At 41.7% G+C, this 23,166-nt stretch overlaps 3 protein-coding genes across 3 annotated transcripts in view; 1 reads left to right on the top strand and 2 right to left on the bottom strand.

Annotated features, from left to right (window-relative positions):
• Window positions 1-2,634: 2,634 nt before the first annotated feature.
• slc2a9l1 (solute carrier family 2 member 9, like 1) lies at window positions 2,635-8,592 on the bottom strand. The gene is made up of 12 exons (XM_035151786.1): window positions 8,569-8,592; window positions 7,577-7,672; window positions 7,251-7,411; window positions 7,044-7,168; window positions 6,176-6,305; window positions 5,483-5,631; window positions 5,077-5,264; window positions 4,505-4,615; window positions 4,304-4,405; window positions 3,590-3,665; window positions 3,374-3,501; window positions 2,635-2,924 (listed from the first exon to the last, which is right to left on the bottom strand). Exons 1-12 carry the CDS (start codon window positions 8,590-8,592, stop codon window positions 2,739-2,741), a joined length of 1,476 nt encoding a protein of 491 aa, XP_035007677.1. The 3' UTR covers window positions 2,635-2,738.
• Window positions 8,593-9,477: 885 nt separating this feature from the next.
• On the top strand, window positions 9,478-13,110 carry psmd6 (proteasome 26S subunit, non-ATPase 6). The gene is made up of 8 exons (XM_035151789.1): window positions 9,478-9,744; window positions 10,090-10,295; window positions 10,563-10,708; window positions 10,793-11,012; window positions 11,127-11,235; window positions 11,452-11,620; window positions 12,722-12,799; window positions 12,891-13,110. Exons 1-8 carry the CDS (start codon window positions 9,600-9,602, stop codon window positions 12,985-12,987), a joined length of 1,170 nt encoding a protein of 389 aa, XP_035007680.1. The 5' UTR covers window positions 9,478-9,599; the 3' UTR covers window positions 12,988-13,110.
• A 46-nt stretch (window positions 13,111-13,156) lies between these two features.
• The window catches only part of LOC118104707 (ataxin-7), a 28,110-nt gene continuing 18,100 nt past the window's right edge, over window positions 13,157-23,166 (bottom strand). The window contains exons 6-13 of the mRNA XM_035151774.2: window positions 22,255-22,549; window positions 20,781-21,115; window positions 20,512-20,594; window positions 19,230-19,498; window positions 18,869-19,058; window positions 18,634-18,755; window positions 17,280-18,435; window positions 13,157-16,246 (exon numbers count right to left, since the gene is read on the bottom strand). Coding sequence (XP_035007665.2) covers window positions 16,229-16,246; window positions 17,280-18,435; window positions 18,634-18,755; window positions 18,869-19,058; window positions 19,230-19,498; window positions 20,512-20,594; window positions 20,781-21,115; window positions 22,255-22,549 — 2,468 coding nt within the window. The 3' untranslated portion in view covers window positions 13,157-16,228. The remainder of the gene's footprint in view (window positions 16,247-17,279; window positions 18,436-18,633; window positions 18,756-18,868; window positions 19,059-19,229; window positions 19,499-20,511; window positions 20,595-20,780; window positions 21,116-22,254; window positions 22,550-23,166) is intronic.

The following is a 23,166-nucleotide window of genomic DNA, read 5'->3' as shown; positions in this document are numbered from 1 at the left end:
GATAAGGAAGAGGAGACCTTCAAAGGTTTAAATGTACATCATTATAGGCAGGGAGCTACTCAAAGAGCCGACCGGGAGGTGAGGAGGACTCGCAGGCCGAGGTTTGCAGCATTCACATTGATTAGGGAGGAAAGGCGGCAGGATAGGAGGAGAAGAAGGCAAAAGGATGGTGGTGGGAAGGGTCCAGGGGTAGAAAATGTGCAGCAGGCAATTAGAAATTTAATATATTTTTTCTAAGAGTAGAGAAAATCCTTATATTATGTTGTATGCATCACATATATATATATTTACTTAACTGATGGAAGACCCAGAAAAGAAGAAAAATAGTAACAATATGTAAAATACTTTAATGTGAATCACATTAAATGAATGAGAATGGTCTATATACTGTATAGAGTTAACTGAAAAGTGAGTGTGTAACTTGAATAACATATTATTCCATAACCGAAAGCAGCAACGTTACTCAGGTTATTAAACTCAGTGGTTTGGCTGCTACAGCCTCACTTGGTCTAATATGACCATGAGCTTAAAGCTGTCACTGTCAACATGTCTACATGGAAGCTGAAATCACACAGTTATAACTGTATAATCCCACTATAATTACACTGTAATTACTTTATAATCCCACTATTATTACTTTATTAACTCACTATAGAAAAAGGCAGAAACAGCCTGAACAACATTGACTGAATCTGTTCTAAAATCAATAAGAGTGAAACAAAGAGATCTGACTTCTTTTTGTAACCAACAAATAATCTCACAAGGAAATCATACTAATATATTTTCTTGTGAACATGTTCTTGTGTTATTCTTGTTGCCATCTGGACGTTGTTATCTTTTACCTGCTTGTAAAAATAACTGCTACTTCAAATCTGCAATTAGTTTTTTTAATGGTACATAGATTCCTAAAGCCTTTCCATCTCTGTGAGTGATCTTTTTATCCACTTTCAAAAGTTTTTTAATTGCAAAAAACGTCCTTTATTTATTCTATATTGTATGTGTATATACTCGTATCCCTCATTCAGCTCCCTTGTATCTTGTACCAGTCTTTGTATGTTTTTTGTACAATGAATTTCACCCATGTGGGATTAATAAAGTTGTTTCAATTGAATTGAATTAAACACAAGATACCTAATTAAAGCAGATTTGTTTTTTTTAAATTCTTCAGAAGTCTTCAGAACAGGGTTTGTATGTTCCACCATGAGTGTGAGAGACACAGAGTGAGGCTTTGAGTTTTAACTGTATTTAGGTCGAGATTTAATTAATATGTTTCGATGGAAAATCGCTTCAATCTCACCTCCTCAGCCTGTGCCTCAAGATATATGTGTTAATGGGTGGGGTGATTATTTATTTATTGTTATGAATTTAAACTAATATATTCTTCTTGCTGCGACCAGTTTTCAGTGATTCCTAATAAATCCTCGTCGTTTGTTTTGGTTTTATGTAAAGCTCTTCTCCTGGTTACTTCTGATTTGATGGATTTAGGTGGTGGGGGGCAGAATCAGTCTCCATGGGGTTTCAGGGCGTGACGGCTCTAATAGGAGAGCAGAGAAGCGTGCGAGACCTCTACTCTGCCCCCTGGTCTCAACCCTGGTCTATAGCGTTACGACAAGCAGTCCGATTTCTAGATATGAGAGCTGCACACTCTTCTGATCAGATCAGGTTTCCCTAAGAAAGTTTGCCAATAATCGACAAAGTCCTCATTGTTTTAGGGACAGCACCTCGTCGACCAGCAGTTAAAAGCTGACTGATCCATTAACTGACTGATAAACCCATTAACACCAAGGCTGCCAACATGATTGTGAGAGTTGGGAGCTCAATCAACAGGCCCGGAGAGAGACGAGAGACAAGATGCTGAAGGACATTCTGCTGCCGTCGAAGACAGACCTGAGGGGAGCAGTGGAGGAGTTATAGCTCGTAACCTGGTGGAAGGAAACTAGTCACCACACATAGTGAATAGTGAATTTCTTTACATATTGGAAAGAGATTTGGAAATAATGAAGACTAGATGGATTCTTTTAATATTTTTCATTTTAGAATGTTTATTAAAGGTTTCTTAACTTTGGAAGGATATGTTGCAGAATGAAACGATGAACTTATGGGATAGATGGGGAAAGTTTATAAAAGTTGAGGGCATGAATGAAACTTTTATTAAACCAAAAAAGAATATCAGCAATTTTTTTTCTCTCCCCCTAATAACATAATGGTTGTTTAGTATGATTTTGGTGTTGTGTTGTTTTTTGTATTTATTGTTTTTCTTTGTTCTTTGGTGTGTTATGTTAATACGTTAAAAATAAGAATGAAGACTTGACAGAAATTGAGCTTTCCTGATTGTTTTAATAAAGTAAACAGTAAAAATCACACGTCTTCCTTCACCCTCTGTAGGTGCAGAGTCATTTCCTCATTGATGACGTTTCATAAATACAAATTTGTAAGGCCACATAAACTAATGCAATTGCTTCAGTTTCATCTTTTTGGAATACAAAATCCTTTTAGACATGAGTTTATTACGTTACACCTGTTTATTTCAGTGGTTATTTGCTGTGCTACGTGTTAACGTTGGGGCTGCAAGTGTGGGACGAATCACAAGTAAAAATCCTCCCTCGGGAAAGAAACCGTTAAGCTGTGCAATAAAGATGCATTAGTAATGTTTATCATATAGTTAAACCCATTTGTGGGCAACAAAAAGTCAAACTCTTGCATCTCAACAGTCTGTAGCTACTTGTATCTGCTCTGTATTATAACCTGGTCTCCACGCTCTTCTTCCCTACGAAGGATTTCCCACAGACAGTGATGGCTTCAAACTCCTCAGAGATCTCCAGCAGGGTCTTTCCTTTGGTCTCTGGCAGGACGAAGAAGATGAAGAGACAACCCAGCAGGCACATGCAGGCGAACAGCACAAAGCAGTAAGAGCTGAGGGCCTCCTGGGACACAGCAAGAGAAAAGCATCACAATGAGGTTCATGTTCACAAAGAAACAACTCAATTGATTCCTAAAAGCAACATGTGTCTGCCTTGTATGTTGCACTGTCTCAAGGGGCCCAATAAGGTCTCAGTCAGGAGCTCTCATAGTAGAAATATAAATTGTTATTGTCGTCATTGAACTTGTGTGCACACAGATTTTTATTTCTATGTACACAAGTGCAGATGTATGTCTGTGGTCGCTTGGGCCGCACCTATATGTTGGTTTGAATACTACTTGCATGTATACTACTTGCTTGTAAATGACAAATGCATCCTATACCAATAATGAATTGACCTTGAGTGTATCTGTATGCACAAGTTCTTTTTCTTTTCTCAGCATGAAATTCAGTTTTTCTTCACACAGTGAATATATTGTATATTTGTGTGGTTTGATGTCAGGTTGTACTCACAATGAGGAATGGAAAGACGAGACCCATCACAGCGAAGATAGACCAGCGCTGGATTCCCATGAGGACAAGCGCTGCCACTCGATTGGACTGGATAAACAACTCACTGTTGAGAGTGGCTGTCGCTCCCCCTGGAGGAACCAGAACCACAGAGAGGACAGGGTTCAGTGTCTGATGCCCTGAATTTAGTTTTTATTTTCAACACTGTAAAGCACGTACCAGGTCCTCCACAAAAGAAGATGATGAAGATGAAGATCAAACCAGCAGTAATGTAAGGAACCCAGTGACTGGAGTTCTGGATGAAATACAAATTTATGTATGTGAATATTAACACATTTTACTAGATTAATATCTTTTAGAGCAATTATTACATCGCTGACTTAATACATATTAAAACTAATATACATTTTGCCTATATGTGAGTAGGTCAGCTTTAGGTTTAATGGCAGTATATTTTTCAGACAGCATTAAAAAACCATGCAGATCATTTCTATTTTATCTGCTGAGGTTTTGAAATGTAGCTTTCCTGCGGTTTCTGTCCTCAGCCCAGTACAATGGAGAACAATGGAAATTAATTTGTGTTGTTTTCTGCTCTTACTTTGGTGGAAAGTATTTTACCCTGAAAACTGTTCACAGTGACATCTGGGCATTATCAAGAGTTTTTGTCAAGACATTTTGCAAACATTCATTTGCAGTTTGTTTAAGTGTATTTTTTGTCACACTATGAGCAGCACAAAGATTCTGTTCACCTTCATTGTATGGTACCAGCTGAGAGGCAGAAATCTCACAGATGGATATGCAAACTGAATCTGTCTGCATGGATTGACACGTGGTCATGGATTTTTCTACAATTTGTGTGATGTGTCCCTTTTAAAACACAATGAGCATCTTCTATTCCCACATCCGGATCAGTATCTGAGGTGAGAGGTTTACCTTCAGGTTCATTGTGACAGTAACAAACACCAAGCAGGCCGACATGACTCCATAGCCCCCCCACAGCAACGGCCTCCTCCCTGTGCGCTCAATGATCAGACCCTGAGAGGGAATAGGTGGAAAATGTGAATATATATTTGTGAATGCACAGACAGGGGTTACAATCAGCATGATCACGCACATACTGAGAGAGTGACTCACACAGGAGATTGAGGTGATGATCTCACAAACTCCGAGACCAAGAGTGACGTAGCGGATCTTGTCTGTCGGTATCCCCGCCTCCAGGAAGATGTCGAAGGAGAAGGTGCTGATCTGTGAGGGAATAGAAGCACGGATTTTTTTTAAATTTCAATCAACCTTTATTCAACTCAAAGTATCATTTAGGGAGGCCCTCATTTACAATGATGTCGAGTGACAGGATACAATAAAATACAGATATAGTGAATAAATTAACACAGTATTTAGATATGATGCATAAAAATACAGAACATAAAGCAATTTGAATCTAGTTAAAGAAGATGAAGCTAAATGGCACGAAACCATGGATTTAAATTCCCCAAGGGAGTGTAGAGTGTAGGCATGAATATCCCACAGCACATGGGATGCAGGTTCTCCACAGTAACTCAGCAGTACAATACAATAATGTATCATCTGCATATAAATGGATGAAGTTATGTTAATAATATAGATTGTAAAAAAAGAAGTTATCTTCGATCTTGAGAGGCTATAAACTTTATCGATCGTAAAATGGCCAATCTAAGTTCCATGCTCACAGCAGACATGCCGGACAGCTGGTTGCAGGTGTAGATGAGGGACATGGAGATGAGCTGCCACCGGACCGTCCTGTCACTCAGCAGCTGCAGGGGGCTCTTTGGTGGAGCGGCTTCAATGGCAGCCTGCTCTGTCAACATCTCATCCATCTCCTCTTTGTAGTCAGCTGGACCCCACAGGCTCTGGAGGGCTGGATTAAAACAAAAGTACAAAAAATGTACTTCCTTGCTCAAGATACAAAAGTTGGGGAAATATAGACTAACTTATCATCTGCTGTATTAGACATTGATCGAACTACGGACCCTCTGGTTAGTGGGTAACCCGCTCTACCTCCCGAGGCACACGCTCCCACATTGATAGATAGGCTGTTTGGTCAGGTACTCTAAAACTATAGGGAATCATACCAACCTTTTTTGCATGCCTTATCATCACCTTTCTCTATAAGTAAATATCTGGGCGCGTCCGGAAGAAAAGGCAGCGCCATGATATTAACCAGAGAGAAAAATGCAGGGACACAGAGGACGATGTTCCACAGGTCCTCACGTCCGAGGATCTCACTGAAAAAACATAAATAAAATTAATATATGTGTCTTTACTCTAGAAAATGTAATCTTTTGACATTTTCTAACACTGGTTTGAAGCAGCCCCTTTTGCACAACCCACTTAATGTGGCTTCAGGAAGTTTTCAGATATTTTTTGTGTGACACTCGTGTCAGGCGCCTTGTATTTTGCTTAATTTATGTGACTTGACTGAGTCCACATGCATATACCAAACTGAACTGACAGTGTAGAAAGGCTCGCACCATGAAATCCAAGGAACTTTATCCAGACCAGTTACGAAGCTTGGAATTTGCAGTGCCATGGTGACCTCAATGACATTTTATTATTGTGGATAACCGTCCACATGGTGAAGCACATGGCACAGCCACAGCTCTGACCCCACAGAACGTCTGTGGACAGACCTGAAGATGGATACTTCCCATCTGGTCTGGAGATGATATCCTCCAGAAGCCACTGTATGTATGTATGTAGCTTCAGTGCAAGTTTAGCTTTTCAACCACACATTTTGACATCTCACACAAATTCACAATAAGCATGTACCTTAATCCAAAGAACTGTCCTGAGAGTTTGCCAAGTGACGAGAAGGTCGCTGAGGTGAGAGTAACTATGCCTCTAAACTTTCTGGGTGAGATCTCTCCGAGGTACATCACATGTAAGCTCCCTCCCAAACCTGCAAGAAATTTTAAACATTTTGATAAACAGGCAAAAACATAATCTACCTACTAATTCCAAAAAAGTCATTTTGACATTCTGATTATTCTTAATTTCTTCATATTGGACTGACACAGACATTCATGGGAGTCAAAGGTGCTGATCTCTTTCATGGCAGCAACATTTATAGAATAACTTCTTCTTTAGCAATTTGTCTCCATAATAAAAGCACTACATTTGTTTCATTTCTGTAAAGCTGAATTACAGAGCTTCTATTTTGAAAAGTTGTGAACTTGGGTCCGAAGATCGTGTCGGTTGCTTAACAGACTGAAACAGCCGACATGTAATGTAGGAAAACATGACAGCAAAAAATGAAAAAAATTACTCAACTCAAACTTATACATGAACCACACACATGAACAGTATCAAAGCTATTTAGGTTTCATTGATCTTTATTGCAGATAAACCAGGTAGGATGAACACAAGATTTTCTAACTTTATTCTGCACCATAGTCTGCATATAAAAATACTCTGCACACAATGTCCAGCACACAAACAATAAAAAGTGACAGTATGTTTTAGAACTGTTTAGAACTGTTTAGAACTCACTAATGACAAGGAATAATTCTGAAGGGGCTGCAGAACATTAACACAGGACAACATTTCATTCCAAGCAGGCAGGTTTAAACAGACACTGCACTGGTGCATATTAATACAGTTTGTCATGCTTGGGACGGAATATATCCTGTTTTCTTACCCGATGAGAAGCCGTACAGGATCCTTGCCACAATGATCATTTCAAAGGAGTTGGCCATTTTGCTTGTCAGCATGATCCCTGCTGCAACCATGGAAATGAAGCTGTTGAAGATCACTGCCTGTTTTCTGATGAGGGAGCACACACCCCTTCATGTCTCATAAGGACAGTCAAAAAGACGACATGCTGCATTAACTCTCTCTTACTCACCTCCCCAGCCTGCCTGAGATGAATTTGACACAGACAGCACCACAGAGTCCCCCGACAGCATACAAGGAGACGATAAGGGACCAGATCATGGTGATGGTCTGAGCAGGCGGATGCTCATCATATCTGTCATACCAGCTGCTGTTGATGAAGCACTGTATAAACTGCAGAGAGGAAGAAACAAGGAAGCAACAGTTTATAGCCCGAGCTCAGGGAGAGATGACAACTGATGCTGCAGGGCAATTTTGTGGAGGATTGTTGAAGCGAGAGGTGGGAAGTTAGAAACCACAGAGTGAAAAGAAAAGATGTGTGTGATGGATGCAGCTCACCGGTGAGGGAGAACTTAAATCAGTCAAGTGGTAACCAGACTGAAAACTTCCTCCAGCTCCCAGAATAATGATGAGCAAAAAAGCATTGCCACGAGTCTACAGAGGATCACAAATACAGCAGGTCGCAGTGGTGATTAAACATGGAAATAATATCTGTTTTTAAAAATTCTTATTCCTCTCAGGCAGGTTATAGCTGCTGTGCTAGGTGTTAAAGTTACGGTTGTTAAGATAAGATAAGACAAGACAAGACAAGAGAAGAGAAGATAAGAGAAGAGAAGAGAAGAGAAGAGAAGAGAAGAGAAGAGAAGAGAAGAGAAGAGAAGAGAAAATAAGAATTTGTCCCACTATGGTGATATATATGAGTGTAATATTAGTTTTATACAAAAAATGTTAGAACATAGTAACCATAGTGCTGTAGCCTATACTAAATACTGATATGTAGCTTTCAAATGTAATAGTTAAAATAATACTGTCAACATCATTAATAATATATATAAGAGAGTAACTGTGTTTTGGCCTGATATTAGGACGACTCAGTACGTATAAGTCTGATCACATCATCACAATAACTGATAAACTGACGTAACATGATGAAATCAAAGCTGTTTTGGAACATGTGTTCACAGATGAGGGGTTTTGTGAACGTGTTGAGTGCTGCACTGTGACTGAGCAGCTTACAAAATAACTCAGAAGCTGATGTGCAATGATTCAGCTAAAAACGGAGGCGAGTTCAGACAAAATCACAAACGGATTTTGCCTGTTTAAAACAACTTGTGTTACTTTTTTTTACGTTTCCTCTGAAGATCAGTCAGAGCTACAGCATAATGTTTGGTTTATACAGGACACAATAATATTGTTTGGTTTATAAAACACTTTGACAAAAATACATTGATCTCACTTTTTTAAATGTCCAGTGAAAGTATATACATATACATATATGTGACAATTATAGTACTATTCAGGAAATGGAGAAGAGTTGAGTAAAAGCTCACCAGTTGCTGTAGAAAGGATTCCATTGTGTCTTCTCTGGTAGAGACACATGCCCGGACTGGATAGTGGAGTCAGTTAAATAAGTCAGGCTGGTTATCATTAACTTTTCACTCCTACACAGAAATAATGTAACCCTAACAGTGACTCCCCATCCGTCTATCAAATATCTGTCATTTGGTCCGATATTATTATGCTGGACCATCAATCTGATTCAGTTTGATTTAATTAGAAACCAGCATAATGTATAATGTATATATGGTATAATGGTGCAGTGATGTAATAGAGTACAAAGTTTCAAGTTTTATTTGTCATATACATTTAACACAGGGTCAACAGTACAATAAAGGGTGTTGGACAAGTTAAAAAGAGCTATTATTAATAGTGAAAAACAAAACAATACAAAACTAAGACTATACACATTCAAAGGTGCTTGGACTTTAACTGTATGGAGTGTGTATGGGAGTTATTGCACCGTGTGAGTGTATAAGTTCATATTTCAAAATAAAGTGCAAACAGACAGGAGAAAGATGGGCAGAGGGTTGCTAGTGGTGACCTTCATGTTTGGAAGGGGAGGGTGAGGTGACGGGTATTTAGCTGCAACATCCAACTTCACCACTAGATGTCACTTGATTCTACACACTGAACCTTTAAACAGGTCTTCACCTTAAAATGTAATTACTTACATCATGAGGACTTGCTTTTTGTCCCCACAAGGCAGACAAGGTCCCCATAGTGTGTAGTAATACCTGGGCTACACACACACACACGTTATGAACATATTTGTAGTACATGAGCTGAGCCGCTTCACTCAGACAGGAGGTGTTGTTCCCCCTCCAGTAGGTGGCAGTATATGCTAGCTTGGTGGTTGAACGCTCCGCTCTTGTTTCCTCTCGTTGACGGACACTCCGGCGGAAGCAACACAGTCCAGTGTTTCCCGTAGTCATCGTTCATTAGCAGTTACCGTCAAGCAGCGGAGTCCGCCTGCACAAAGAAAAGCTTCCGTTCGTGATCGCTTGTACCTCTTCGACTCAAAATGCCGCTGGAGAACCTGGAGGAGGAGGGTCTGCCCAAGAACCCCGATCTGCGGATAGCGCAGCTCAAGTTCCTGCTGACGATGGACGGTCACCGACAGGATGTCAAAGTGAAGACTGAGCTCATGGACGCTATCAAAGCTAACAGTGAGTTAGCATTTCCACTCCACAGTAACGGCAGCTTTAAAAAGTCTGCTCTCAACACGCGTGTAGACATGAATGAACGCTCACAAAGTTTTCTCCTGGTTGTATGATCTTTATTTTTAATGCCTCCGCTGTAATTGAACCTCCAGCATTACGGTCGTTAGCATTGCTCGTTAACGCTGCTAGCAAACGTCAGTTAGCCGATCTAGCGATGTGAATAAGGTGGTTTGTCAAACTTCGTGCCAAGCATTAAGTTGTCCTTCCGTATCTATAATGCACTATGATACAGTCTTTAGCTGTTCGTTGAATAACTATGAAGGTGTTGAAGAAGCCTATCTCTCTGTGCAGACATGGCTCCGTATTATGAGAGTCTGTGTAAGGACCTGAAGTGGCCGCTGGACGCAGATCTGCTGAGCAAAATGAAGAAGGCGAACGAGGAAGAGCTGAAGCGTCTGGACGACGTGCTGGAGGACGCAGAGACGAACCTGGGAGAGAGCGAGATACGAGACGCCATGATGGCCAAAGCTGAATATCTGATCCGAATTGGAGACAAGGTACGAGCCTTCTCCAGCTGTTCTTCGCAAGTGAAGTTCCTTAAATCAACTCACGTTGCGTGTAGATCCCCCTCTGTGGGACCAGACTTTATAGTGAAGTGGTTGACTCTTACTTTCTGGTAAAGTACAGTTGTATTTGTCAAAAACAATAGTTTTCACCCCATCCTGTCTTTGGTAAGACACAGTTGACCACTTACATGAAATGTACGCAAGTTTAAGTAGGTGACAAATCATTGACAGTGTCTGCCTTTTTGTGTGTGTCCACAGGAGGGCGCCCTAACAGCCTTCAGGAAGACCTATGACAAGACCGTTGCTCTGGGTCACCGACTAGACATCGTCTTCTACCTGCTGAGGATCGGACTCTTCTACATGGATAGTGACCTCATCACACGCAACTCTGAGAAAGCAAAGAGGTGAAGAATCTCATGTGTTTGGTTTGAAACATCTCTGCAAATGGCCGCCTCAGTACTTATGGACCTATTGTTCTTTCTCTGCAGCCTCATTGAGGAGGGAGGCGACTGGGACAGAAGGAATCGCCTGAAGGTCTACCAGGGTCTTTACTGTGTGGCCATCAGGGACTTCAAGCAAGCTGCTGAGCTCTTCCTCGACACAGTCTCCACCTTCACCTCCTACGAGCTCATGGACTACAAGACATTTGTCACCTACACCGTTTACGTCTGCATGATAGCCCTCAAAAGGCCTGATCTTCGTGAAAAGGTAAGGAGAGGAGGATGCTATTGAGGAAATCTATGTATCACACATTTTGAGAAACGTGTGTGAAATAGCTGCTCAGCTGCTGTTAACTAATGTGTTCAAAACATTTCTGTGTAGGTCATAAAGGGAGCAGAGATCTTGGAGGTGCTGCACAGTCTGCCCTCTATTCGCCAGTATCTTTTCTCACTCTACGAGTGCCGCTACTCTGTCTTCTTCCAGTCTCTGGGTGAGGACCATTTTTCTTTTACCAGTGGAAATAAAATCCACATCTTGTGACTGATGTTTCACTCGCTCTCACATACGCATATGCCAGTGTCTGTATGTTTTACTTTTAGGTAGCAAAGTTCTTCAGTCTTATTTTCAAATGTACCACATGCCGCTGTTTATTTCCTGCTCTGTCACTTGACTAATGAATGTGAAACTGTTTTCTTTTTTACCACAGCCACAGTGGAGCAGGAGATGAAGAAGGACTGGCTCTTTGCGCCACATTACCGCTACTATGTGAGGGAGATGAGGATCCAGGCCTACAGCCAGCTACTGGAGTCCTACCGCTCCCTCACCCTGGGCTACATGGCTGAGGCCTTCGGTGTCAGCACCGAGTTCATCGACCAGTGAGTGACAGTGCACCACATGTATTTGCCACATTTTGAAAGTTTTACAAAAAGTTAGCTTCCGGGTCACAACAGTCCTCTATAGTGTCTTCAGCACTTAGGTTCAGTTTGCATTTATTTACTCCAATAGCAGATGAATTGAAAGATGCGTAGATCAGCATGTGTCTATCTGATGTAGCATTTTCAGGTTGGAAATTCAGATCCAAAGATCCTGACCAAATATTGTCAATGGTCTGGTTTCAATTGGTTAAACTTCAGCTCAATACACAGGAACCAATGATCAGTTTTACTTGTGTTGTCTTTTAGTCAGTCACCATCAAATAGTGTTCAAGTAAAGCATTAACATTAAAGGATTAGTTTGACATCTTGGGAAGTATAATTATTGATTTGTAGAATGATGACTACACCAACTAGCTATCATGTGTTATTGGTGAGCATTAGTGGTATTTGGTGGCTTGTTACCTTTTGACAGAGCCAGGTGACACTCGGACCTGTTTGTCTTTTAGGACAAGCAGCGGCTGCTTGCAGTGTAACATTTAAGATATTACAGAGTACAGCAGTTTCTTATCTCACTCTCGTCAAATGAATAAGTGTTTCCCAAAATGTTGAACTGGTCCTTTTAGTTGTATTTAAAAAATTAAGTGTATATATAAGTATTTATTTTTATGCCCTGCAATGGCAACAGCCACAACTTGAGATATACTGTTTTCAGGTTGTCTAATTCATGTGACCATGATATCTCAGGAAGTTATTTCTAAATAATTACTAATTTAGCGCAAACATTTACTTGGCCTCAAGGTCTAACTGATGGACTGTGTTTTTTCAAAGGTTATTCTGAATGGACAAATTATATTTTCGGCCATAATTTGAGAATGAATGTACTGACTACACATTTTCAGACAAATGGCTAATTGGATAAAATTTATTATCAAGAGGTGGTGATATTATACTTTTCAAAGGTCAAATTCACTGTGGCATCCTTGTTGCATTTTACAACTTAAGTCTGGAACTGAAGGGAGATAATTCAAATTTGTGTCGTGTGCTCTGGTTAAAGTTTAAAGAAATCTCATATCATCATTAACTTTTGTTCCCTCTTTTCAGGGAACTGTCTCGGTTCATTGCGGCCGGCCGTCTTCACTGTAAAATTGATAAAGTGAATGAGATTGTGGAAACAAATAGGTATTTGACCATTCTTCTAACCTCAATACATCCAAGTCGTCGCTCAGTATCCAGGTGCAGAACACTGAACGTTTCCTGTTCTTCTTTCCAGACCTGATAGTAAAAACTGGCAGTACCAGGAAACCATCAAAAAGGGCGACCTGCTCCTCAACAGAGTCCAGAAGCTGTCGAGAGTCATCAACATGTAAACTGAGGCCATATTTTCTCATCACAGCAAGGAGGAGTTTTTCTTGATATACTCAAACCTGTTGTTTGTCTGACAAAGTGACTTATTACAATGTGTATATAAATAAAATTTGTTTAACTGTTAACCCTGCAGTTTGTTTTTTTTGTCAAAGGAAAGACGCAGAGACATGATTTCATATAAATAGCAGTATAAATTATTTTATTTACAGAAACTTGTTACAAAACAAATATACTATACAATCTTTTTTCTTTAAATATTAATTCTAACCTATGTTTTGTTCATGAATTACATAGCAGCCAATACAAGTCCAGCTGAAAATGATTCTGATAATGTATACAAAAAAAAAAATCTATACACACTTTTACATCGTATGAATGGTGGCTTTATATTTTTCCTCCCAGACACGAGCTGTAGTCTCACTGTCACATTCCAAGTCTATGGTGCTGATAAAAATAAAAAAACATCCTTGCAAACGTTTCCATGTACAGGAAACAACGGTCAAGATGTCAGTGGAGTTTGAGGGTAAACAAAACACTTGATTGAAGGTTCTCGTGTACAAATCCCAGTAAACAGAGGGGATTGTAGCCACACTGAGGCAAACTGAAAACCTCACCGTCGTGTCTGGAAAACTTTGATTAAAAACAAAAAACACTCAGTGTTTTGTACTGGGCAGCTGATAAGCTCAGGTTTTACCACATTTAGGGTTCTTAGGCAGATTTAAAAGCAAACTCCTAAACACTTCCAACATTCAAGTAAGGTAAAACAACCCAAAGAATACTGTCCTCAAACAGTCTTGGTGAAACAAATTCAGGCACTTTCTTAAATTTGATGTTTCGTTTAAAAGCTGTGATTCAAATTACTTGTTTGGCAACAATGATGCGAGCAGCTGGACTGTCCTCCTCCTTGCAGTGACGGCTGAAAGTCCCTTCAGCCTTTATAAAAACAACACAAGTGTTTCAATCATGGTCTACAAAGTGTCTAAAGAGTACATGGAAACTAGTCAGCCGACGGGCACAGATTCAAGCCTGCAGGACATTTGAAAATCACAGGCGAACTGGGTCACAGAGCAAATTGGTTTTTTTTCCCTTGTGTTGATTCATAGGCAACGTAAAATGTCTTGTAAAAGCACATGTGATTGAGACCTTGAAAAGTGAATAAAGGTATCCTCTGTCATACAGACACATGCTACAGTGGCGACACTTCACCGCTGTTCCTTAAAGGATCTCAGTACAGGATTCATGAGATGCTTCGGCTTCTACATATAGGCGTATTGCATTATATAGACTTGGCAGTGAACCACTTCAAATAGTCCTCTGACTTCTCATCTGGTTTTTTCTTCCTAAATAAATAACTCTTTTTTGTATTTTTTAAAATTGTACCAAAAATTTAGCGTGTACGAAAAATGCCTGTGCAAAAATACATATTTCACTATGTACAATTTGTTAACAAAATATGTATTCTCAAATAGGGATACTTCAATACTTGTTTGATACAGAGGCTACGAGAAAAAAAAAAAGGTCTCTACTTTTCCACACTATCTTGACATCAGTGGAGCTTCCATAAAAACAAGTGATGCCAAAAGTTGAAATAATATATCCTGTGAAGCCATCTCCATGAATCTCGCACCTTAAAACCCACTGGAGACCACGCGAAAATAAGAAAACGTCCCAACGTGAAATACGGCAGGTATTGCCTCAAGACTCCATTTTGACAAAAGGAATAGAGGATAACGCCTGGCTTTCTGTTCCACTGGGACTAATCTCTTCTCAAATCACGCTGACGTAGTTTTCACGACGAGGCATCGCAACCTTTTAACATCCAGAGTTTCGGGTAGTGGTTACACAGGAGGGACAATCATACCCACAGAAGACAGGTGATGTGCATTAAGTTTGTTCCAGTTAAGATGTACCATACCTGATTCCCTATATGGGGAAAATAAGAAAACATTACAATTCACATCTTCCCGACAGCAGCTGTGGATGTTACACAGCTGTTTGGGTAAAAAAAAAAAAAAAAGAGTAGGTAAGCTGGCAATGCACCATCACCGCACTTCATGAGCAAGCCTGGCCGACCTTTTTGTAATAAAGTAGTTGGCAAAGCTGGTAGCAGCTTTTGGCGAGCCTTGTGGACAACTAAGCAGTGCCTGTGGAGAAAGCAGTTATTTAGTGCTGTTCACAGTTGGGGGTAGGTCTGCTGTGGCTATCATTCTGCACAATGAAAAGATTCAGACAATTAACAGGTGTCCTCAATACCAACCTCGCTCTGTCTCTGACAAAAGATTCAATCGACCGGGCACATCAGGCATCCTTTTCACATTTGAAAGCACAACTGTCTTCATCACGTCTACAAAGACTCTTTGTAGTTCAGTGTAAAAAGCTCATAAGAAATCATAAAAAAAGTAACACTTGCATAATTATTCTGGGTTAATAAAAAGAATTGACCAGATCGTCCTTACAGGTTCGTCTCAGGCTACTGCGTGTTACCCCGAGGTTACTCGACGTGTCGCCGCCAGAGAGGGTCCGACTGATGATAGAGTGAAACAACAAGGTGATTGTGTGTTGTTCAAGGTGTTGCAAGTAACAGTTTGCTGCTCCTCCTGCTCTTGTTCCAAAGGCTTCTGAGATCAGGCGCTGGGGGTGTAATTAAGTTGGATATTCCAGTAGTCCAGCAGAATCTGACATGAGAAAAATACTCCTACACACTCACGCACATTCACACACATCCTAACGGAAGAGGCCGGTTTGTCCCCCCCCCCCCCCAGTTGCCCGGCATTGTTGACAGCTTGTTGCTGCAGCCCTTAACCTGAACCAATGAGCTTTACAGCCCAGTTCAAGAGACCCATGGCTGCTGCTGTCGTTTCTCTTATGTCCAACCAGACAGGAAGACCTCTCAGAATACTGGGACAACACTTGCATGGAGAAGGGGGGGGGGTCACTTGGCTCGCTCATTAGACCCCTTGTGCCCCATGCTGCTATCCTAACCTTATACAGTGCCACCATGCCCAACACACACACCCACACACACACACACATACAAACACGCATGGCTTTGGGAGAATTAGTAAGGACCACATTGACTTCACTGGGCAGTCCAGATCATCTCCACCCTGAGGATTGTGGGAAGCTGAGAGTAATGTGGGTTTGACTTTAAAAGGCCTCGTTCAGTCCAGAGCAGCGTGCCGACCGCTCCGGACTCTTCCCTGTCTGTGTGCCGGGTCCATACACTGGAGCCAGGCACCGCTGTCAGGGACGAGCCTTTGGCTGAGGAGGAAGGAGAAAAAAGTACTTGATTAAAATGCTTTTAAATCAGCCAAACATAATCTAGACAAATAGAAATTGGCTGTGGTAGTGCCATTCACCACTTTATACTTCGGTGTCTGTGGAGTTATTCTACTGGAAAAACCTTATCACGAACAAAGTGTATTTTTTTCTTGAATGTACAAAAATGTGTTTATTTGCCACCAGGCTCGATTTTTGTAGACAAACATGTGAGACAAGTCGTCTGTCAGTATTTTTTATAAATTTGCCCGACTACCTGAATCCACTTGAAGTCACTGAAATCATCACATGCACGGCTCTATTTATCAATTCATTGTACATTCATTATTGATTAATCAATTATCTGTACAGCTATACACCACCAGTAAAATAGTACTGTACTTTTTTGATGCTGACACTTTATGTTGTCGCTCCCATCTTGAATTATTTGCATCTACAGGCTAGCTCCACATAACATTTCATAGTACTTTTAAGAACTATTTCTGTGCTGCACAGATTTTTGTCAAGTTCACCTCTGTCACCCAGGACTTATCCTCTGGAGACTGTGAATGTCTGAACAAACAGGCTGAACCAAAGTGGTGAGTGAACATATTGACAGTGCAAGTTCTAGCACAGCACCAGTAGTACAATCCATAGTAGATAAAAACAATGGCAGAGCATTAATCACATTGATTTTTCTATATAAAATATCAAAACACAAGTTCCCATAGCCCAAGGCGACATCAAATTGCTTGTGTGGCATGACAGTTGAACAGTTGAACAGCCAAATGAAGCAGAAAACCTGGAGCTAATGAAAGTTTGGCATTGTTGATTGAATAATGACTAAACGATTCATGGGATTTCCCACACAATTTGTTTTCGGTCAAACAAGGAACTGTTGTTTCATAAACACTATCACATAAAATGTGAAATGTGACAAATCATTAATTTAACAGATTAATCCTCCATGGAATAGCAAGTACTGCTCTGTAGTGAATTAAAACACATCCTGGATGGTGCAGAAAACTGAACGCACCTGATGTAGATGTGAGTTGTTTGGCAGCCCTGGCGTCCCTGGAATGCTCCGACCATGTTTCCCATGGATGTTGTTAATGGCAGGTGACTTAGCCACTTTGGGTCTACCAGGTCCAGGTCCCCCTCCTCCTCCTCCTACTCCCAGCCCTCCTCCCCCACCTCCACTATTAATGCTGCTGGAGACAGGAGAGCTTTTGCGCTTCTTGCCCTCCAGGCGCCCGTCTGAGGAGTGGTGGCTGAAGCTGGTGTGGTGGTCAGATGAGGTCTGGTGGTGGACAAAGGGCCCCAGGGAAAGGGTGGAGTCACTGCTGTTCATTACCACACTCATACGCTTGATGGACTCTGCCGGGCTGCCTGAGGGAGGACCTCGTGCAGGAGGCCCCGAAGAGCCGCCTACTGAACCTCCAGGAGGCTCGGCCTTGAGGCTTAGTGAGTTGGTCCGCACATTGGGGCCACAGTTAAGCCCCACGCTGTGGACTCCGCTGTGGGAGGAGGATAATGACGATGAGGATGAAGAGCCTAATGAGCTGTGGTGGTAGGTGCTCCCTGAGCTGCTGACATTTGCACAGTTCTTCTTGAAAGAGGAGGAGGAAGAGTAGTTGGCATTAGAAGAGGAGGATTCGGAGGTGCCATGGGATGAAGAGAGGAGAGAGCTGTTCTTCCTTTTCTTCCCAGAGCTGATGCTAGTGCTGCTAATGTTACTGTTAGCTCCACTGCTGCCCCCACCAGTGGCGTTGGGGACGACAAAAGCGGAGGAGACAGAGGAGATCTCCTTGGGCCTGAAGGACGATGATGACTTGGTAGTGCTGCTGCTGGAGGAGCGGGACTTGAGCGCCCGGCCTGAGGCTAGGGAAGAAACTGAAGAAGAAGATGAGGACGAGTGGGCTGAAGGCATCTGCGGCAACGAAGACACTTGTCGGGCCTGCGTAGTGCCGTAGGCCGGGTGCTCAGCCCCACCCTGTGGGGAGCTACGGGCATTTAAGGTGGTCCCATAGGAGAGCACAGATTTGCCCTCATATGATTGGCTATAAGGAGTCTGGGGCAAGGTGGCAGGGGGGCCCAGGAAGCCTGAGGAGGGAGTGCTACCATGGGAATTTGTGCTTGTCCTATGGGTAGGTGCAACAGAGGAGGAGTTCTCCAAGGCCAATGGGATTTTCCTGCAATAAGGAAAACATTTCGTACATTAGATATTACTGTAAACAAGTTAAAATTCTGAAGAGAAAAGATGCTTAATTATTTTTACCATCTGTGTAAACATCATGTAACTATTTAAATATGTATTTTAAAAATGCTCTTTTTTTATGCTTCTTCCTACCGCAGTATTAATCTGAAGAATCTGAGCTCAACAGACTTACTTCCACATCTGAGAGTTGACATGCTTGTCCATCATTGTGGTAAGGGCACATCGAGCTTTGTCCCATCGCCGGTCAAACGAGTAGAAGCCTCTTCCAAACAGTCGACTTCCAAAGGTACAGTACTGGGAAAAGAGAGGTGGCACAGATCGATTCATGAATCCTTCATAGATTAACTACTGTTACAAAAAAGAAAAGATGTCCATGACACATATCAGCGATGGTAGGGATCACTTACAGCTGCCGGTCGAGGGTGATAACCTGAATAATGACAGTCCAGTTTGTCAGTGTTTTCCTCCCGCTCCTCGTTCTCGCCCTCATCACTCGAGGGTCGGGAAAACCCATCGGGGGTAGTTTGGGGATGGTGTGGTGATTCGTGGACTACCGCAGGGTCTCCGGGGGTGCCAACTCCGTGACTGCTGTTTAGTCTGATAGTAGAAGTAGGAAGATTATTTTCACCTTAATCATAAATGTGCAAAACTGAGAGAACTAACTGCTAAAATGCCAAAATTGTTACTAGGTTTGTCTGATGCCACTACACACGATACAAGCATATACTACAAAATAAAATACAAGAGCATGTGTGGCGTAAAACTTACCGTGGAAGACCAGGGCTGTGAAATTTGGGCTTGCAGAGTGGCAAAGGCTTAGTGGCGTCTGGGGCAGGGCCGTTGCCATGAGCCACCTGGTGCAGGTCATGGGCAGTGGCGAGGTGGGAGGGGGGGTGTGGGTCCCTGAGAGGGGGGTTTTGCTGGGAATGGGGTGGGTGGAGGTCTCTCTCCCTTGCTCTGTTCTTGTGCTCCGCCACCAATGTGTCAAAGCGCTTCCTCCGCCCTGGCACCGCCCTTCGCTGGCTTAAGGAATGTGTCTGTTGTGACATTGGAAAGGTCAAAGGTCAGTATTGTTGTCAGAGTAGAGGGTCGCTTTGGTTAGAATAATGAGGGTCTCTGTTTTGATACATGTGATGTTTACGACTTTGCTGAAACCGATCATAACCATTTTAACATCAAGGATAAGACTTATTAATCCTGATATAACATTGTCTTCCAAGAACCTATTAAACCCATATCAACAAGCAACACAATTGCACTGCATGACATACTCCATCATTACATTCGCTGTATAGGGGCTGTGTGGTGATGCAGTCAGTACCGCACCACAGCAGTAAACAACATGCATCTAAAGCTGATTTCAGACATGAACAACAGAAAATAGCATTTTCTGGAATTTGCCTTTCACATATGAAAAACGCAACAGGAGATTGGCACGTTTACGACAACAGGAAAATGTACGGAACAATGACACCAGGAGTTGCACTTGGGTAGATGGAGCATGTAGGAGGCAGAACACGATGTATTAATTAATCACGTGTTTATGTTTACAGCACATTTACACCAGTATCGGCTCAAAACACTAAAAATCTTGCTGTCTTCCCAAGTTGACATCTTCGTTTGCATCTTCTATGTGTGTGACACCACTTTTTCATCCTGAGATATTTGTACAGTTTTTTGTTGTTTTTTCCCATTTATTTCCACTCTTCCGCTGTAACTTTTCCAGAAATATTTCTGTTGTATTCCCATATGGGTTCTGAAAGCAGCTTTAGAAAAACTGATCTTTAATTTTCTCTACCAAAGAGAACACCTATAAAAAGGCTCCATGCTTTTTGAAAAATGGAAAAATATTAGCATAAACTCCAGTGTCACCATTTCTCTACCGTTCCTTACACAAATAGTGAAGACATTCAAATTTAGATCCAACTTCAGGGATTTGTACCTTTAATAGATTTGTTGATAACAAGAAATGTAGGTGACTGCCAGCTTTAGGTTTTAAATAATGAACAGTTACTTCAAGAGTTCACTTCACAGAAAATCGACTAGTTACCTTGCATGTTAGAGATCTTGTGCATGGTTTCCGAGCTGTAATATCCACAACGCCACAGTGGACATCTGCATTGAACTCACGTTCTGAAGGCACAGCAGAAGAATGAGGAAGAACTGTTACTTACATTGGGTCAAATCAGGGGTTACGTAAGTTATGTTGTGTTATCATCAGTGCTTATATAAGATATACACCATAATCTAAATAGAATTTATAACAGTTAATTTTAACAGTACAAAACAACAATAGTGTTTATGAAACATCTTGCTCACCGTTTACTTTCTTGCTGAGGTGGCGTCTGCTACTGGCACTGCTGCTGTCCTGCTTCTTGTCTGAGAGGACCGAGAGGTGGCCCTTGCCGTTGGGGATCTGACCCAGGGTCAGTGATGGAGGCTTTGGTATGGAGGGACAGTTAAGGCCTGGTTTAAGGGCTGATGAGGAGGAGGAGGAGGAGGTGGTGATGGTGGTAGTGTTGGAGCTCACAGTGGTGCTAGAGGAGGATGTGGAGGAGGATGAGGTGGTGGTGGGGGCAGGTGGGGCCTGCACCAGCTTAGCTGACGAGTCCACCCTCAGGTGCATCTTCTCCACCTTGACAGCCGGGGTGAGGCTGGAAGAGAAGGTTACAGAGATGAAGAGGGCAGCGAGGAGGAAGCTGAGAGTTAGAAACACTGAGCCGGTGAGAAACGCATGGTAAGAGACGGAAGCACACGTATGAATGGAGCTGGGAGGACAAAACATGAAACTAATAAGATCAATTATTAATCAAAAAAATGTGTTTACATGTATTACTTTGTCAGAAATACAGATTTTAGTAATAAATGACATCATACAGGTCTTTACCACAGCAGTAGCTATATTTGTATTTAATCTGAATCTGAATGTAGATAAAACTGTAGGGCGACGTAAACACAACCTTTAGGAGTTGGGGGAGTTCAGAGTTTTAAAATGAAAGTTCTACTGTATATCAGAAAAATAACAGAGGCCACAACAGGAGTGTGGTGATGTGTGAACCCTCACACATTGTGTATGCTGCTATTTGCACATGTAAACAAGATCCCATTGGTATGAAAAATGTTTTAATGGTGTTTTTATGTGTCACGCACACCCATTCAATAGAGATGTTCCAAAACCATTTTTACCTTCCCGATACCAATAACTGGACTTTGTGTATCAGCCAATACAGAGTACTGGTCCGATACCAGGGCATATACAAAAATATATAGCTGTATACTACTAACCCTGTATGAAGGAGGTGATTGCTATTATTGTAGTGTGGCCTATTGCTAATGTTGAAACTGGCAACACTAGTACCACCTCTCGAAACTGAAGTCTTGCTTTCGAGACACGTAGCCCTTTTACTTGTGGACCTTTCCAGCATATAATATTGTCAAATTGCTGACATTTTAGCTAGCCCTGGCTAATGCTACACTACTGGAAATCACTTCTTCTTTGCTGCCCTAAAACATGTACTTGCCAGTGACAGTACAGTGCAACTGCTGTTTTGGAGCGGTGAAGTGATATGCGGGAAAAGAAAACAGAAGTTTTATCTTGCTGAAATGAATATAAAAAATATTAACAGACATCTCTACTAATTAGCACATTATAACAAATAATGGTCAGTAAATGAGCGTTGCCCATCAGTGGGAAAAATTCATAATACTACACTATATACTATATATAGGATATATACGTCACAATTTTGTGAAACCCTGGCGAAACCCAAAACTGCATAACAGTGAAACTTACTGAGTCTTGTCTGGCTGGAGCATTCTGAAGGGTGGAAAGGGGGTTCTTCGCTGAGTGCCTGGCAGCTTCTCTTTGGCTGGTTTGAGGAGTTTGGGATTAGAGGTCGAGGAGGAAGTCGAAGAGGAGGACAAGCTGGATCCAGCAGTTGAGGGTCGGCCAAGGATGCCTCCAGTCGTCACCCCAGCTACAGACCCCGAGCCCAGCCCAGGCCCAAGCCCAGTGCTGCTCCGGTTCCTGCCTGACACGGGGAAGGGCGAGGTGGAGGCTGGCTTGTTGGCTGAACTATGTCTTCTCTCTGCAGAGTAGTATAAACCAGGCCGGTATTAAAACATAGTAGTTATAGATAGATAATCGAATAATACAAATCTAGATGATCAGCATTAGATGTCACAAAGCTTTGATCAAACGCCGTAACAGACGAGTCTGTGTGGGCAGATGTGGAAGTAAGTGGGCCACTAGTCAGGAGAAACAGGAAAACACATGAGTACATAGAAATCTTTCTCTGACAGTAGTGAGTAGTTTAACTTGACAACAAATAAGTAGCATTTGTGATTCATGCCAACTCGGCCTGAAATAGAAACAGCTAACAGGTCAAGAGCTTCATTTCCTGCCTGAGCTTCTTACAACAGTTGCTGTGCACACTGATGAAAAGCAGGATGACAGCAGAAAAGGTTAGGGTGAAACTGAGTTGTGGATAGAAAGACAAAAATAGAAGAATTGGAAAAAAAAATTACTAAGTGCTTGCCTCCAAAATGAAATATCTCATATCAAAACACAGCTCTCATGTATGTGCACACACAATAATCACAGACACTTAGGGCTTTCATGAGTAAGCTCTTTTAGTAAGAGCAATGAAAATTGCACAATGAAAATAATTGTATTGACACTTCCACTACTGTTCCACAACAAAGG

Source organism: Hippoglossus stenolepis, chromosome 3 (genome assembly GCF_022539355.2).
Source record: "Hippoglossus stenolepis isolate QCI-W04-F060 chromosome 3, HSTE1.2, whole genome shotgun sequence".
Classification (NCBI taxonomy): domain Eukaryota; kingdom Metazoa; phylum Chordata; class Actinopteri; order Pleuronectiformes; family Pleuronectidae; genus Hippoglossus; species Hippoglossus stenolepis.
The sequence above is the reverse complement of the archived record's forward strand: the minus strand, read 5'-3'. Positions and strand labels throughout refer to the sequence as shown.